This window comes from Lissotriton helveticus, chromosome 6, assembly GCF_964261635.1.
Source record: "Lissotriton helveticus chromosome 6, aLisHel1.1, whole genome shotgun sequence".
NCBI lineage: Eukaryota > Metazoa > Chordata > Amphibia > Caudata > Salamandridae > Lissotriton > Lissotriton helveticus.
The window spans coordinates 1199590571-1199608964 of record NC_136067.1 but is presented as its reverse complement, the minus strand read 5'-3'; the positions used below and the strand labels follow the sequence as shown (position 1 = coordinate 1199608964).

At 44.9% G+C, this 18394-nt stretch overlaps 1 protein-coding gene across 7 annotated transcripts in view; it reads right to left on the bottom strand.

The window, feature by feature from the left end:
• LAMA2 (laminin subunit alpha 2) overlaps positions 1 to 18394 on the bottom strand; it is a 3430794-nt gene that overhangs the window by 1169268 nt on the left and 2243132 nt on the right. For all 7 annotated transcript variants that reach the window (XM_078648920.1, XM_078648921.1, XM_078648915.1 and 4 more), the window contains one exon: positions 13939 to 14073. In XM_078648920.1, the coding sequence (XP_078505046.1) occupies positions 13939 to 14073 (135 nt within the window). The remainder of the gene's footprint in view (positions 1 to 13938; positions 14074 to 18394) is intronic.

Below are 18394 nucleotides of genomic sequence, written 5' to 3'. Positions count from 1 at the left end.
CATAGGGAGTGCAGAGTGGAGAGTGCATAGGGAGTGGAGAGTGGAGAGTGCATAGGGAGTGCAGAGTGCATAGGGAGTGCAGAGTGCATAGGGAGTGCAGAGTGGAGAGTGCATAGGGAGTGCAGAGTGCATAGGGAGTGCAGAGTGGAGAGTGCATAGGGAGTGCAGAGTGCATAGGGAGTGCAGAGTGGAGAGTGCATAGGGAGTGCAGAGTGCATAGGGAGTGCAGAGTGGAGAGTGCATAGGGAGTGCAGAGTGCATAGGGAGTGCAGAGTGGAGAGTGCATAGGGAGTGCAGAGTGCATAGGGAGTGCAGAGTGGAGAGTGCATAGGGAGTGCAGAGTGGAGAGTGCATAGGGAGTGCAGAGTGCATAGGGAGTGGAGAGTGCATAGGGAGGGCAGAGTGGAGAGTGCATAGGGACTGCAGAGTGCATAGGGACTGCAGAGTGCATAGGGAGTGCAGAGTGGGGAGTGGAGAGTGCATAGGGAGTGGAGAGTGCATAGGGAGTGGAGAGTGCATAGGGAGTGCAGAGTGGAGAGTGCATAGGGAGTGCAGAGTGGAGAGTGCATAGGGAGTGGAGAGTGCAGAGTGCATAGGGAGTGCAGAGTGCATAGGGAGTGCAGAGTGCATAGGGAGTGCAGAGTGCATAGGGAGTGCAGAGTGGAGAGTGCATAGGGAGTGCAGAGTGCAGAGTGGAGAGTGCATAGGGAGTGCAGAGTGCATAGGGAGTGGAGAGTGCATAGGGAGTGGAGAGTGCAGAGTGCATAGGGAGTGGAGAGTGCAGAGTGCATAGGGAGTGCAGAGTGCATAGGGAGTGCAGAGTGGAGAGTGCATAGGGAGTGCAGAGTGCATAGGGAGTGCAGAGTGGAGAGTGCATAGGGAGTGCAGAGTGGAGAGTGCATAGGGAGTGCAGAGTGCATAGGGAGTGCAGAGTGGAGAGTGCATAGGGAGTGCAGAGTGCATAGGGAGTGGAGAGTGCATAGGGAGTGGAGAGTGCATAGGGACTGCAGAGTGCATAGGGAGTGGGGAGTGGAGAGTGTATAGAGAGTGGAGAGTGCATCCCCTCTACTTCTCTTCTATGGACACTTGTACTTGTTCTACTTCTCCACCAGCACAGTGTGTGTTTCCACTCGCCCGTGGCACTGGAGACTGAAGCACATCCTTCTTAGGGTGACAACCGTCTAGCTGGTCATTATGGACACTCTTTCCAGTTCTGTACTTTTATGTGATCACACTATGCATTATGGGGGGTGTAGTGTTGTTTTGATTCCATTAGAACACAGCTGAAAACAATGATTTGTAGATAAAAACTCTAGTCCCACTAAATCTTGGAAGTGCTTATTCACACACACACATGCATGCACGCACATATGCAAACACACTCTCTCTCCCTCAACAGGTGCACTACCTCCTCACAAGCACGGACAGCAAGCGTCGCCTTAATGTGCCACCCCAGCACGGTTTAACCCCCTCAGCTGTCAATTGGCCGTCTGTCACGTGACACCTGCAGACCAGACTCTGAATTTCTTCAGTGAAATCCAGTAGGGTACAATAGGTCTTACATTTGCAAGAGATTAAGCTGTTGGCAATGTAAATGACAATGCCATTTATTTATCTGTTTTCAAAACCAACACATAAATAAAAATTTTGTCATTTACAATGCCAATAGCTCTAACTTTGGCAAAGGCGAAACCGTTGCATTATAAATGCTTGTTTCTCTTTACCATCAAGGGTGTTACGACCAAATATTGATTTACAAAACACCTGATCAAAAAGTTTTTTTCATTAAGTGTGTGTATTTTATGTTGTATGTCAGTAGGTCTAGTGTGTTCTTTCTTTCTAGAAATTTTTTTTTATCTCACTATAAGCACAAAAACACGGCTATAGTATGTCACCTGTAACCACTGGACATTTTACCGATGGATATGGAGAGAGAGACCACCAGAAACATTTTTTTTGTCTTCTTTCCTTTACAGGTTGATTAATAGACAACGTTCTTTCTTATTTTGCTAGGTACATAACCTGCACTGTAATGATTTTTTCCTCACTTTTATTAGAAATTCCTAGTATTAGTTAGAGAAACGTGAGTAAGGTGGGAATTTGTGCACCCCGTCCTGAAGAAGGTACTTCTGGCACCGAAACATGTCGACGCACACAAAAAGGAGGTAACGCACATTGTCAGCGTAGAGACCTCCCATCCTCATTTTTAATAGCACCAGCCTGGGGGCTTATTAAATCATTTTTTAGTCACCCCACGAGCCAGGTTCTTTTTAACTTTCACTATTTCCCAAACCCCACTAAACACTCACACTTATTTAAACAAACCCCTCACCTACACCACACATAGTCCAAACAAGTGCTCCCACGTCTCTGTAGGTCGCAGCACGCCGTACCCCGTAGAGGGGTACGATGACCCCGATGATGAAGCATGACACCAAGGGGCCTGTTGGTGTGTGAGGGGACCTAAAAACATAAGGGTGTTCCCCACTGTGGAGGAGACACCCTCAATTCCAAGGAGTGGATTCTAACTGTTTATTTATGAGCAGGCTATCTGACCTATCCAACTTTCTTTGACTCTTGCTGAGTCCTCCAGGGAGAATTTGGTTTCTTGTAGTAGTATAACGTCCCCGTTGGTCTTTGCTAGGTAGTCTAGGATCTTTTTCCTCTTGACCGGGTTGTTGAGGCCCTTCATTTTGAGGGAGACTATCTTCAGGTTTGATAGCAAGGAGGCGCTGTTATTCTGTTTCATAGCTTATGTGTGAGCCTCACTTTCTCCCTAGGATTCCACACTTGGGTTACGGACATTCTCCCCTCATACCTTTTTCCCGTGGCCCTTCTTTTATGCATGTCTGTAGCAAGCAGGGTGTAGATAGGTTTAGGGATAGTGGGATGTGTCAGAGTAGATAAAAGAGACAGACAATTTAAACAAGACGAACTAGACGAATAAGATAGTCGACCCCGGACATAGACGATACAGTACAGACATAAAAGACAGACTCCCCCCTGCCCCTCCCGCCCCTCGCGCCCGCCCTGAACTAAAACCTAGTGTTTTAGACGTGCGACGGCAAGATCCCCGCTCCGCCCCCCCCCCCCCCCCAGGATACATTGGCTCGTCATGTGGTTCTATTTATGGTTATCCTTCTTCACTTACTTCCCTTTCCCCTATCTGTCTCGGTTATTGGTGTATCTACTAAGCATATGCCTCTCCAGTACTTCTTAGCCCCTCTTCCCCAAGCTCCCCTTGGTGGCCCCCCGTGTCTCCAGAAAGGATATATACTAGTCTTTTTAGTCTCTTATGGATTCCATCAGTTTGACTGTATACATCCTCTTTTGTTTCGGTGTCTCTCCGCTGGCGGGTTGAGTTGCATTTCTTGTCTGTCTTTCTTTTCCAGATGAGATGACTCCAAATTTCAGGTAGACTCGTTAGGCAGGTATAGACTCTGTTATAATTTTCCTCTCGTTGTCTTGTGTAAAGCATACTGATCAGTTCTTGTTTGGCAGGCACGGCTGTTGGTGTGTGGTTCATTTCGTTAAGTCCTATTAGGTGATCTTGATGTCTGAGGCTATTTGTTGTCCTGACTATGAGGTAGATACAGTTTTAGTCTCTGAGAACACCTTGTGTCTCACAATCGATCCATTCTTCGCTCCGGCGAGGGCCGCCTTTTTCTCGTAGCAGCATGTGAGGTCTCCATCTCTTGAGGTACTAGGTCTTGCGGATATCTGGATAATTCCGCTGGGGCCACAGGAAAGTGCTTCTATGAGGTAGTATTGGTAATACTGAGGTAGATCGGATTGTCCATTAAAAATGCTATTCGGGGTAGTAGTGTGTTGCCTGAGGCATGTGAATTTTGTTCCCACTGTGCTACCTAATCAATGCCTCTACCAGTGCTTGCTCTCTGGTCATTCCAAATATTCTGCTTTAGATAGTATTTATTGTCTGTTTATTGTCTGTTGTGCTTGTTCTATTCCTTGTTCTGCCTATTCACTATATTTCACTCTTAGTTCCGGTGATGCTCGTCTCTTGCTCGACAACGTTTGTGAAGTTTCCATTTCCTGCTGGGTCGGGCCATGTAGGTATCTGGACAGATCCCTCGGGTCTTCGAAGAAGTGCGTTCTCCCTTTGTCATTAATTTTAAAACTTGTGGGGTCCACAAAGGAGAACAAGATGTTCTCCTTCCTTAGTTTCCCCACATATCTAGGGAAAGTTTCCTCTCTTTGCTTATCAAGGTCAAATCTGGCTCTCCCTCTGACAGCTGTCCTGCTCATATACTGAAAGAGGTGTTCTCTGTTTGTCCTGATCCTCCTCTATTACTTCTTAATAACTCCCTGTCATTGGGGACGGTCCCTGACTTCTTCAAATCAGCTAAAATATTTCCCATCTTGAAGAAGGTAGGAGCTGATCCCTCTTCTCCTTGTAATTTTCGGCCTATCTCTTTGCTTCCTTTCTTGGGCAAAATCCTGGAGAGTTATGTGACAGCCTGTCTTAGCTCTTTCATCGAGAACACTAATTTTTTAGACCCCTATCAGGCAGGCTTTCGCCCTGCGCATTCCACTGAGTCTGTCATTCTCTCTGTGTTGGATGAACTTAGATGTGGGGCCGATGCTAACTCTTCCCAGGCCTTGGTCCTTTTGGACCTGTCAGCTGCCTTTGACACGGTCGACCATTCCATTCTGATCGACTGTGTCAGGGGCGCTGGCCTCCGGGGCTCTTCCCTGGCCTGGATAGCTTCTTTTTTGAAAAATCGCCAGCAGGCTGTTCAGTTGGCTGGCTTCTCTGCCCTGCCCTGCCCGATCACCTATGGTGTTCCTCAAGGGTCTTCTCTCTCTCCTCTTCTTTTCAATCTGTACATACTTCCGCTTATCTCTGGTCTTCAAAAATTGGACGTCACAGTGTTTAATTACGCCGATGACCTTCAACTCATTTTCAATATCACTTCTTCTTCCTCCTCTGTTTCTAATTTTCAGTCAGTCATCACCTTCATCAGTGACTGGATGAGTGCTAACCACCTTAAGCTCAACCCTGATAAGACCGAGTTAGTTCTTACAGGGGGGGTCTCCAGTTACTGGTCTTCTTCTTTCTGGCCTCCCTCTCTTGGTCTTCCACCTTCTCCCTCAACTTCTGTTAAAAGCCTTGGTATTCGAGTCAGCAGCGACCTTACTATGCACTCCCAAGTTAGTGGGGTGGTTTCCTCTTGTTTTCTCAACTTACGTATCATACGTAAAATCTCTCATTTTTTTTCCACTGCGGCCCTGAAACTAATCTTGTCTGCCATGGTTACATCACGCCTTGATTACAGAAATGCTCTATACGTCGGTATCCCGGCGTATGAGCTTCGCCGTCTTCAATTAATTCAGAACCAGGCGGCAAGGTTGGTTTATAAACCTTCTAAATATCACCATGTCTCACCACTCTTAAAAGCATTACATTGGCTACCACTTCTTGAACATTCTTTCTTTAAACTTGGTTGTTTGATTTTTAAAGCTTTGGCTGGCACTGCTCCTGTCTTCATTGCTGCCAAACTCAAGGCTTATATCCCCACCCGCGACCTTCGGTCCTCTTCTAAATTTCTTTTGTGTATCCCTCGCTGCAGAAGGAAGAAACATGGCAGCATGAGCTTTTCCTTCCCGGCCCCTTCCTTCTGGAATTTCTTACCTCTTCCCATTAGGACTTCTGCCTCCTACATGGACTTCCGTAAGTCGTTGAAGACCTGGCTCTTTCTACAAGCGGTTGCCGAGTAGGTTGCCTCTCTGTTTCCCTGGTACGTCCGTCCTCAGCGCCAAGAAACCGTTTGGTCTACGAGCGCTCTATAAAACCCTTAACTTTAACTTTAACCTTCCATAGTCCCCTGTTACACAAGAAGCAGTGTGTCGAGATATGATGCGCAGGAGGGGTCTGCACATATGGGGTGATCTTTACTGCTGGGAACAATTTAAAAGTCAAACTGAAATACTGACTGGAGAGGATGTGACCCCTCTGGAAACCTTTCTGTACGTTCACTTGAAACATGAAATGTGAGCTAACACGCCCTGCTTTCCACAAGAACCAACCCAGCTAGAGGTCCTACACAGCACACTCAAAATGTCTGCGCCCTCACATGCTGTGTCATTGATATACCGAGCGGAGTTACGGAAAAGGCCACATGACCCGTCGAGCGCCAGGGAGGATTGTGATCATGACTTGGAATCCCCCACGACAGACGAACAGTTGAAATATTGCTGTGAGCAAACTGAGGGTATATCTGCCAGTAACAGGCTGTGTATCATTCACTATAAGTTCCGCCATAGAATATACTACACACCCACATTACTCCACAAATATAAACTGCAGGAGGACAATTGCTGTGCGCGATGTCACCAGGAAGGGGCTGACTTTTTGCATTTGACATGGGCCTGTGCTAGGGTTCAGGAATACTGTTGGGAAGTGCTTGGCGCACTATCTGAAATGATCCGAACCCCCCTCTCACGGTGTCCCTTGCTCACACTGTTGGAGTACACTGTTCGAGATTCCTCACCTTGGGGCATCTCCTGGCCAAACGGAGAGTGGCCTGTCGATGGGGCAGAGGGAGGGCTCCCAAATTCAAAGACTGGCTGCAAGATTGGGTATATGGCAAAGATCAACTAACAACATACGCAGAATTGCTGCCTATCACCTCCTGCCCCAGGAATATCTGGGAACCGCTAATCACACACCTACAAGTGCATAGTGAGTGCACCAATGACATCCCCACAATGGCGACTCAGGAGGGGACCTCTGAGGAGTAACTCATTACTTGCCTGCACAAGGACCCCGTCATGCAAACACTATAACTGGTTGAAATGGGCAGAGCACATGGGACAATGGACTGCAGTTTGTCTTGTTGAGGTCCCTCATGGGTCCCTTACGAAATATGCTCTATGGACATGGATGAGTCAACCTAATGCTGTACCTGACCGTTGATATGGCATATGAGCCAGTAAAAGAGATGTATGTTTTTTCTGTCTGTTCTCTACTGCTTCTCTGTTTATTGATATATACCTATACTCTGATGTTCTACGGTATTCCTCAAGTCATTTTCATGATGCTGTAATGATTTGTTGTGGTGTATGACAAACTTAATAAATAAAGTTAAAAAAATATTAATAATTGCATTTTATGTATGTTCTTACTGCCTGTTCTGTAATTCTCTGCTGAGGTGCTCTGTCATTCCGTGCGCTTGCTTGAAATAAAAATGTAGTCCTTCTTCTATTTTTGTGAAATGTCCTGGTTTTTGGCCTTAAAATTCTGGTCACCCTACTAAAGGTGTAAACACACCCCAGCCCAGCCTTGAAACCTTTTTAAACAAAGCGCTCTTTTTTGATTAGCTTCTTAAAGGAAAGTTTTGAGGTGATCCTTCAAGCAGCGGCTAAGAAAAAGTGGAGGTCCTAAAACGCAAAATCCCCATGCATTTTTCACTGACTTGTTCAGAATGCGATAGCGTAAAAACTACTGATCAGTATTACACCAAATTTGGCAAGAAGCAAGATCTACGTCCAAAAACTTGCTTTTTGTGATATGCTGTCAATTTGTTCAGACGTTTTGAAAAATGAAGCATCAAAAGTTTTTATAAATCAGGATGGTGGGGTACGAGGGACTCTTGAACCCAGTTGAAAACAAATAGAGCGTTCTCATTGCCCTAGGTGACTTTTTTCTATGGGCTGTCGTGCACCTTTGGGAGTGCACTTGTGCAGGAGGCAGAGCTTGGATTTGCTGGCTGCAACATGTGAAAAAAATGTAGGACTCGTGGATTTTGTCACCTTTCCTGAGTTTGTTTATAAAAAAATATGTAAGGGGCAGAGTATCGATACTCGGCCCCACACCACTAGAGGGGAGGCCCAGAGAAACCCTCCTGGGGCCAAATAAAAAATAAATCAAAGCTGCGATCCCGTGGCTTATAAAAAAATGCCACTATATTTTTTATTCTAGTTATTGGAACTCTGGGGTGGGCCAGGTACCTTTTTTTTTACCTGATTTGATATGGGGGATTGAGTGGGCGCCCACCTAAAAAATAATGATTCGCTTCTGAAAGGGGAGCGGGCTAGGGCTGTGAGGGCCCTGTAGCTCCCCCCACAGGTCCCACATTAAAAAAAAGGAATGGTGGGTGCCCTGGGTGGACACCGAGGGTTTTACAGAAATACCACAAAACTGGCTGAACAGAATTGCACCAAATTTGGTAAAATGCTAAATCTTCATCTAGAACGCATGTTTTTTGTGATTTGGTGTACATCTGTTCAGCAGTTTTCGAAAATGGATTTATATTACCACGACGCGGAAGATGCACAGAGCCAAAAGGTCTAAAGATAAGATCTAATTGGCTGCCAGCACATCAACAAATATTGGCGGTAATCATTTTACAACTCAGTCCCCTGTCCTGCAAAAAGGGTAATACAATAAGGGATTCCTCCCCTGCCCCCATAGGCCTGGTGGGGGGACTCCCCGTGGTAAAAAATGTAATTAAAAAAAAACTTTTGCTGCAAATTTCGCAGAGGATTCATGGTAAAATTGCAAGAAAAAGCAGGCTCCTGCCCTTTAAAGTAAAAATGTGGGGTTATGCCGCGGCCTCCGGGGGGTTAGGTGCAAAAAATGATTTAGGGGTGGTGGTGTGTGAACCCCTCCCTGGGCCATTTTTAGGCCTTGGGGATCTCATGCCCTGTGGGACACATTTAGTTTTATGGGGAGGGGCATGCACCCCCCCCTCCCCAATCCATTTATAGGCCTCGGGGACACCATTCCCTGGGTCGATCTAATTATTATGGGGAGTGGTAATGCAGCTGCCTTACCACGCAGAAGAACGGCCCGGGGACCCAAAACCCAGTGGCCATATTTATTTTTTGCGAGGGGGGGGGGAATGGGCCTGGACAAGGGCATCAAGCTGACCTTTCTGAGCAGATGGGATGGGCAGTGGCAGCTCAACAGACCATGGAGGGCAGGATAGAGTGGACAGGGGCATGCACATGGATAATTGAGGGAAGGCGGGCAGGGGCAAAAAGCAATTCATGGATCACTAGACTTGGACAACAGAGGGCAGAAAAGAAGGTAGGAGCAACACACACAGGGCTAGAGTGAGGGGGCAGGGGTATAAACGCGGACACTGCATGGCAGAGGAAGGAGTCTGGGCCAGGGATAACAAGCTAACCACAGTAGGGTAGTGGCAGTGGCAGCACCTCTGATGATGCTCTGCATGAAGGATAGGGTGGTGGTATGGACTCAGACAGAAGAGAGCTAGGAGGACGTGGGTAGGAGCAGAAAGCTAATCAGGAAGGGCATTCTGGAGAGGTAGTGGCAGCACCAAAGACCACACAGGCCTGGAGGGAGGGGGCAGGAACAGCCTTGGACAGTGCAGGGCAGAAAGGAGGGGGCTGAGGCAGCAAGCTTTTGACAGATTGACCAGCAGACCACAAACGAGAAGCCTACATGGGCAGCGGATGCACCATGGGCCATGAAAGGCAGGAGGAAAGCAAAAGAAGCCTGCACACATAGAACACTTACAGTGAAGGGCAAAAATGAGTAAACAGGGGCAGCAAGCTGGCCATGTAGGTCAGTACTGGCAGTATGGGGCAAGGGCAGCAATCATACCAAAGCAAACCTGGCCTGAATGGGCAGGGTCAGCACAATGCATTATACAGGACAGGAAGGTGGGCAGGAGCACGCACATAGAAAACTGAGGATAGGGGGTGAGGATAAGAACTGGGGCAGCAAAGTGATGACAAAGGGCCGCCCCCCATCAGCAGTGGCAACACAAATTACTACAGAGAGTTCGGGAGGGGCCGGGACATGCAAATGGGTCACAGTGTGCAGCCAGGAGATGGGAAGAGACCTCAAGCTAACCAGGAGGGAACAGAGGTGAGGGGTGGGGCGTCCAGATCGAGAATGAGGAGCAAGCAGAAGAGGAGCAAGGGCAGGAAGCTGACCAAAGAGGGCAGGCTGTCAGTGGTTTGGCCACCCGCAGGATTGAGCCTGTGCCAAACCCCAATTGCAAGTGTCTGACGGCTGTGCACAGTGGAAGTGTTGACTGAATGTGGTAAAATAACATAGGAATGCTCTGAAAAAATAAAAGTTAAATAGACATTATTGTCAGGTATGGTATATGATCTTCCACAACATTTAAAAAAAATCCAGAAATTCGCCAGAAAAAATACAAAGGTGAAAGTGTCATTATAGTTTGGTATTGTAATACGATCTTAGCTTATGTTAAAAAAAAACATAGAAGCTTACTGTAAAAAAAAACAGGAAGTTTGGATTGTAGTAGGGTGTGGAAACTGTTGCAGGGCAAGAGCAGAAGGAAGATGGCGGGTTGATTCTCACCCATGAGGATCTGCTCTCCCCAGTGCTCCAGACCACTGAGGTACATCACTGGCTTTCAGTCAGTCCTTGGCCGGTTCAGCAAAGTGCTGATGTCTCAAAGCTGAGAGTGATCTCTTTGCATCAGCTGCATACTGCTGTGTAGGTCTGGATGCTGCTGCTTCGCAGCAGGAGGCTTCAAGGTTTCTGGAGTATAGCTGGCTGGCCTCGTGGATTCGCAGCTCTGTCCCTTCAGCTTCGCATTACCAAACTCACCCCCTACATTATAGAGATGCAGCAAGTGAACCTGCTCCGCGGGGACAATAAGCCAGCGGAGCTGCTAAGGGCCGCACTGCTGAGACCCAGGAGCAGTAGTGGAATATGGAGGGAGAGTATGGTCGGATTCAGATGTGCTACTCTGAGATGGACGTTACGCAGGCTATGACTCACTTGATGGGCTCTACTATTTAGAATTCTTGCTGTTAGATGCTTTTCTAGCTCCTAAAATTGTTTATTTTTTATTTGCTCTTTCAAAAGTACATGTCTATTTCTGTCTTTCAATGTGGTCTAGAGGATGTAGGACTGCCGAGCATAACCTTTCAGGCTTATGACTCGGAATAAATGTATGAACTGGAAAGCCTCTGGCTTAAATTCAACAATTAAGCAGCAGTTGGTTAGGGACGAAATAGGGACTTCTAGACCCCATCTGCTAGCTCTAAGAGAGACTCATTTGGCATATAAGGATCATCTACTGCGAGCTATAATATAATTATTTGTACATCGCAAATCGTTTCCATCTGGGGGGTGGGTAATTAACCGGCAACCAATTTCCAATGCAAGGTTTTGAAAATTGCAGTGGACACAGGGGGAGATGGGCATTGGCACAGCTGGTGTTTCATTCCCAGAGGTTTTCAAGGTAGCAGGGGAGGACGCTCTACCATTGGAGTTTTATAAAGTATTTAAGAATATTATAGCTAGTGAATTTTTAAAGGTGACTCAGCATATTCACGAGGGTGGAGGGGAGGTCCCAGACTCTTGGAATGTAGCTAATATTATAGTATTTCTGAAGAAAGGGAAGCCTCCGAAGGACATAGGGTCCTATCGAACTATCTCCCTGATCAGCTCTGATGCTAAGTGGTTTGCTAAGATCTTAGTGTAGAGACTCGCCCCCTTCTCCCATGCGCGTCTCCAAACAACAGCATTGGTTCATACCGGAAAGGGACACTAATAGTCACACCAATACAGCAATTGTGGCGTTCGATGTTGCAGCGAATTCTAATACCAGAATAGGTATGATTGTGTTAGATGCTGTGAAGGCGTGGCCTGGGAGTGTATGTGGGCTATGTTAGGTGCTTTGGGTTTCAGGGATAAATGAATTAATCTGAACATTAATCTGTTTATTTTTTCTTTTTGATATATTTGTATAAAAAGGAATTTCACCTATGTTAATCAAATTTAAAAAAAAACATGACCAAGCTGGTGTTTCATTCCCAGAGGTTTGTTATATGTGTAGTTTATGGGCCAAAAATGGCTTTTGTTGGGAGGACTTTATTAGCACGGCCAGAAATAGAAGTGTGCCCCAGGATTGTATCTGGTCATAACCCACTTTTATTTACATTTTGTCTTAATAGGGCTTGAGCTAGTCGCTCTAAATTTTCAATTCCCTGTCACCCTGTGTCTAATGATGACTATTTAAGTCATATTTCTGGTTTACTAAGGTAATTTCTTATTACTAATAACCAGACACAGTGACTCCTTCAGTTATCTGGGATACAACAAAGGGATTTATCCATGATATTACATTAAAGTATATCTTCAAACTAAACAGAGTCGCTTTGGAGGCTGCTCGTTTATTGCACCAGGAAATTCTCCAACTTGAAATTTTACACACAGAAGATTTTTCAAGATGGAGCGGATGAGCAGGTCACTTTCCTTTGACTAATTGAAAAACGATCTATGTCTGGGTGTGAGTTAAATGAACACATAGCAACTAGTTATGTCAAGAAGTAAGCTCTGCAATACTCGGTCTCGGATTCGGTCGAGTCTTAACCAATCAAATTTCTGATCGGTATTCCCAAATGTACAATCTAATCTGTTAAGGGCATGGATGGCATTGGCCCACACGAACCCTGACTCTATTATGGAGAGGTTATCTCTGTTCTATCAGGCGTTATACCATCAAACTCACGGAATGAGTCAATCTGAGATTACAGCACATATTCAGTGGTGCAGGCTGCCCCACTTAGAGGAAGATCAGACCCTGTGCTACAGGCTGGGTTCTCCATGGGCGAGGTGGAGGCTGCTCTGGCAGCTCGCCCTTCAGGCAAGTTGGCAGGGGAGGACGCTCTATCATTGGAGTTTTATAAAGTATTTAAGAACACAAATAGCTAGTGAATGTTTTAAGGTGACTCAGCATATTCAAAACGGGGGGGGGTCACAGACTCTTGGAATTTAAGTAATACTAGGATATTTCTGAAGAAAGCGAAGCCTCCGAAGGACATGGGTCCTATCGACCTATCTCCCTGATCAGATGTGATGCTAAGTGGTTTGCTAAGATCTTAGTGTAGAGACTCGCCCCCTTCTCCCTATGCGAGTCTCCAAACAACTGCATTGGTTCATACCGGGAAGGGACACTACTAGCCACACCAATACAGCAATTGTGGCGTTCGATGTTGCAGTGAAATCTAATACCAGAATAGGTATGATTTTATTAGATGCTGAGAAGGCGTGGCCTGGGAGTGTAAGTGGGGTACGTTAGGTGCTTTGGGTTTCAGGGATAAACCTATTTATCTGAAAATGAATCTGTTTCTTTTTTCTTTTTGATATATTTGTATAAAAAGGAATTTCACCTATATAATAAAATAAAACAAAAAACAGGACGGATGTGGTGGCATATTTCTCTCCTACTCACCTGTGGCAGCTCCTCTGCTAAGGTGGAGGAAAGTCGCCCCAACTGCTTTTTGCAGTGTAAAAAAAAGAAAAAATTAAAAGATAATAACTTGACATAATTATAATCTTATCTGTTCCTGCTGCGGCGTCTTGTAGGGGCGGGCGGATCTGCATCTGCTCTCAAAGCTGGGTGGAGGCGTGGTGGGCACTCTCTCGAGCCAGCCAAACAGTCATGCGTACTTTGCCTGATCTCCACCCAGGCTGCATTACCGTCTGGGAGGATAACATACCTATGCTTCCATTCCCTGGCTGAGCGTCAAACTACGGCATTGCATTGCATTGCAGCGTTGTGATTGGCTATGGGGAGCCTGGGAGTCCGGGTGCTTCCTGCTTGCACAGAGGAAGCCAAGAAGAGGGGAGAGGAGAGGCGGCAACCGGCCCGCCGTCCGGCTGGTAAGTTAATTTCTTTTAAGCCCCCTCCCTCCCACCCCAGTGCTGCTTCCCAGGAGCAGCTGCCCCTGCTTCTCACCATACTTATTACAAGCTTCCCCATAGGTGCCAACGCAGTGGTCATAGCTGTTCCTTTGCATAAGCATAGGGAGTGATGCTGATTGGCCTTGGATGAAAGAGACTTTTATGAGCCAGAAACAAAGTAGACAAACCCTTGCTAAAAAACCAGACCATGGGCTTAGGAACGCAACTATTTAGTATGAAAAATTAATTTGGAATCTCTGAAAGTCTTAGACTCCTACCTGACAGATGGAGGATTCTGGATCACACATGTCTGCATGGCCATGACATTGGCATGGCACACATGTACCGAGAGCTGGACCAGGTCTTCTAATGGGGGATGCAGGTGGCACTCTATGAAAGCCAGGAGAACATGCCTGAAAAAAATGAAAATATTTAAGACAACGCCAACACCACCTGTGAGAAATATATGCACCTACAGTTTGGTGGAAGGTACCAACATTTATTCCAACGTTATCCTGGGGTACTTTGCGCATGTGATGCACCACATACAGCACATTTGCTACATCAACAAGAAACGCAATACGAACATGAGATCAATTGAGGAATTCCTATTTTATGAATATATTCAGTGACAAACTTGTTTATATAATGTTGCATTCCATAGTCAAAATGTAAAATAAAGCAGGCATACATGCTTTTCGAAGTTGTACGTACACCTTCCTGCACTTCTTGTGAGTTCACAAGTGATGTTAAAGAAAATCTCACAAAAGCATTCACTAATGACAAATGATATCCTCTAAGGCATCATTGAAGCCATAACCAACGATATCAGGTGTGGCATCGAAAATTATACAACTGAAATTGGGTCAATGTGCTCCACACAAACTCCAAGGACCTATGTCTCTCCCTACTAAAAAGGATGATGACATTGTGTTCTACTTCCACCCTTCAAAACTGCTGTGCTCACACATGCTGTGCATGGGTGTAGTTTGCAGAGTTACGCGAAACTCCGCAAAGTGCAAAAAAGCCTCAGGCACGCTACGTGGAGCTCCGCAAGCGGCGGAGTGCATTAGATAAATGCTGTTTGCGATAATTTTCAGTGCCAGAGGCTTGTCTGAACTGTGCAATCATCGCAAACGGACCATGCACAGCCACTCAAGTAGATTTTTACTCGAGTGGTAGCTTTCTCAATGCAAATGGACAGTGTCTCAACGCGATGAGAAATCTGAACACTCGTGTTGAGAAATCTCGCAGGGAGGTTGATTTTCCACACTCACGATCGCCAACATGATGTTGACAATCGCGAACGAGGAAAATTCTCGCCAGGAGGTGGATTTTTCTCGCTTGCACTCCCCAACTTGAAGTTGACGATCACCAGTGAGGGAAAAAAACCTCAGCGAGCTACGCATAACGCGGAGTGCAGAAAACTCCCCAAGCTCCAGGAGCGGAGCGGAGTTCACCACCCAGACTTACTGCTCACCACAAACACACTATTGGTGCATTTGTACTATCACTCTCACCTATGTGTCCAGCAATTAAAACTGCCTACTGCTTCTAAGTCTCCAGCTATTCTTTTATATATGTACTCTGCATACACTCACTTTGTACACATATAGTCACAGTTCTACAACTCACATGGCACATTCCGAAGAAGTCCTGCCCTGTCCTGTGCAACAATCTTCTTAAACATTTGTCTTCAAAATGGGCTACTGGCACAAATATATCCAGTCCCAATATTAGCATTCAGTTGTCCGCCATTTGTCACTGCTTGCAACACACAGGTCATGATATAGAAAACTGTTTTCCGTGTGTAAGTCTGACTTGCGTATATAAACGCTCAAAATTACACGTACAAAATCTATGCTTGATACACAGTGACAGAAGGGCAACGCAAGGAAAGCAATGCAAGTATGTGAACGCCCAGCCAGACGGACCTCAACCCTTATCCCCAAGCATTTCTCAAAGTATTTCTAACGCCTGTCATCTAACCTCAGGTACATCTGCAAGACCCAGGTCTGGGCAAGTATCGTACTGTGCAGTATAGGATGAGCACACTGCAGATGAGAGCAGTAGGGTAGATATCCCAAAAATAAAAAAAACTTTCTTTGAAAAAAATATAAAAATAAAATATGTTCAAGTTACTGATTTGCATTGTATGTAACCGACAGAGTATGTATTGAGTGTTACAGAGCAGCAAATCTCAGGTTTATGAGTAAATGTCATGCCCTTACAGAGCTGAGTGACAATATGTGTAAGTTATACATACAGAAGAAGCCAGATTGTGTTGTGATTTAGTAAAGAAGGTGTAAATGAAAATATTGCACACGAATAACTTCATAAGTCCATCAGTTACACATTTTTGGCAGTCAGAGCCTTTTTCTTTACAGACTCTTACCCCTTTTCAAAGTTTTGCTGAAGTTCATGTGTTTTCCACCCAGACCAAACTCCTCATGTTGCCAGCCCATTATGAGCGTTTGTCAAGAGTGGAGGTGCAGGAAATGTGAGACCAGGTAAGAAAGACATGTTCGTTAAAACTTTTGTTCTCAGAAAATAGAACCATTGACAAATTGCGAATTTGTTCATCACTATCTCCAAGGACTGTTGCAGTTCAAAATGTGTATCCCCATTAACATGGTGTGTCGAAGAACAGATAGGTAATATGACAAACCACATAAGACAGTGTCCCATAGATACTGGGTAGTATATGTCATCAGTGATGTGAGTTGGTATCTTTAATGTACTTTAATTTGGTGATGTCATCAGCGATAGCATTAACAGATTGCATCAGTATTTAATTTATAGTCATGTGCAGTGGATTGAAATAGTGGTATTGTTCTGTGCAAGACCTACATTTATATCTTTTAGTGGTTTCATGTTGAGCATAATTTTGCCTAACATCTATTATTTATAGAAATGTTGTTCCTTTTATTCTTTGAATTGAGTTCATTTGCCTATTAAACACTTTCCACTCTCCCTTGCAGACCGCCGGAAGATTTTTGCCTGTATTCTACATTAGGAGAGAGTTTAAAATAGGAACAAGAAACAGACATGGACAGACACATGCCACCTGAAAATCAGAAGTCAGTGGTTTAAGGTGATCAGGCAATATGCGATTCATTTTATTCTCTTTTCTTTATTCATCGTTTGGAAATAATTATCTCTGGAAAGAAGTACCTATCTTGCACCATGTTGAAATTAAGACACCTCGGTGATGAAGGTAACAAAATATTTACTTGAAGAACAGGCTGTAAACAACAACTGGCAGCACCCTACCAAAGTTCACATTCGCCTTTTTCAAATCCCCCAAAATCACTCTGCACATTACGACTCCATGGAATCATGATGTACGCGGAACCAACCAAATAAAGCTAAAAATGACAAACAAAACCAACACGTGTGCAAAACAATAACATAAACCACTAATAAAATACACAGAAATCACCACGTTAACTGAAATACTGTTATATTCACAAAGTTACCCAACAACGTAATCTTTGAAATGGCCAGGCAGCTGCATGGAAAGACGAGAACGTGTAGTATGAGAAAACCTTCCTGACTCTGGTACCTGTAAACTATCATCACTGTCAGTGACTCCCTTATGATCACAGACTATGTCAATCTTATAAGGAACAAGTGCAACTCTGTCTTTGTTCTGCATATGATCATCACTGGCCCATACAGGAGGAGACAATAAACAAATAACTTGCATTTGAGAAGAATATTTAGACTCTCCCTTTGCCATATAGCCAGGCTTCTTTATCCCTACCCAGTTCCTCACTCTTACTTTCTTTCCATCACCACAACCAACTATGCTTTTGTAAGCAGCTTGAACCTTCTCATAACATTAACCACCTTTTCCAAACAGGAAGTATCAATTGTGTGATGACATATCCATTTCCTATTCAATTTTAATCCCAGCCCTTGATCTATCAACAAAACAAAAGGTGTGGCCCAGTTATTACATTGGGTGTGGATTGCATAGCCCATAACATGTCACTGATGGCACACCCACAATTCGACTGATGGACAAAGGCAGTGTACGATTGAAACATTCTACTAACCCATTAGTTCTGGGATGATACAATAAAATATGCGTATGACTCATGCTGTGTCTATGTAAGAAATTACTCATTTCCACACACACCAATTGCATACAGTTATCTGTTACTAATTCATAAGGTGTACCACTTCCCTATAAAAATTACATGCTGATTTACGTCTCAATATTATTACCAAAAACAACCGTAGGAAACTTAGACATGTAATCAATCAACACTAACGAATACTTGGACACCTCTCCTTGTACTGTTAGTGGACTAGCAATGCCAAAACCCAACTTTGACCAGGGATGCATATATAATTCCACTGGAATTATAGGTGATGGTTTTGGCAAAAAAAGCTAGGGGTAAAACCCATCCAGGCAATAGTAAATGTATATCAGGGCAAAGCGTCTAACCATTACTAACAATGGGAGATATTTTGGGGTTTACAAGGGCTTTGGAGAGATTTAGGGAGTCGAAAACAACTTCTTAAGAAGATTATTGTCAATTCCTCTGTCAGCAGCCTCCTTTATAGCTCACAAAGAACTAGGTATGGAGTATATTTCGGATAGGTTAGACCTTTCACCTATAGTTCAATGGTTCAAAAGCTGGTTTAGCAAGGAGCTAGATTTAAAGCAGGCAATCATTAGAGAATGTCTTTCCTTGGATAAAGGCCACACTATTCCATGGCTAG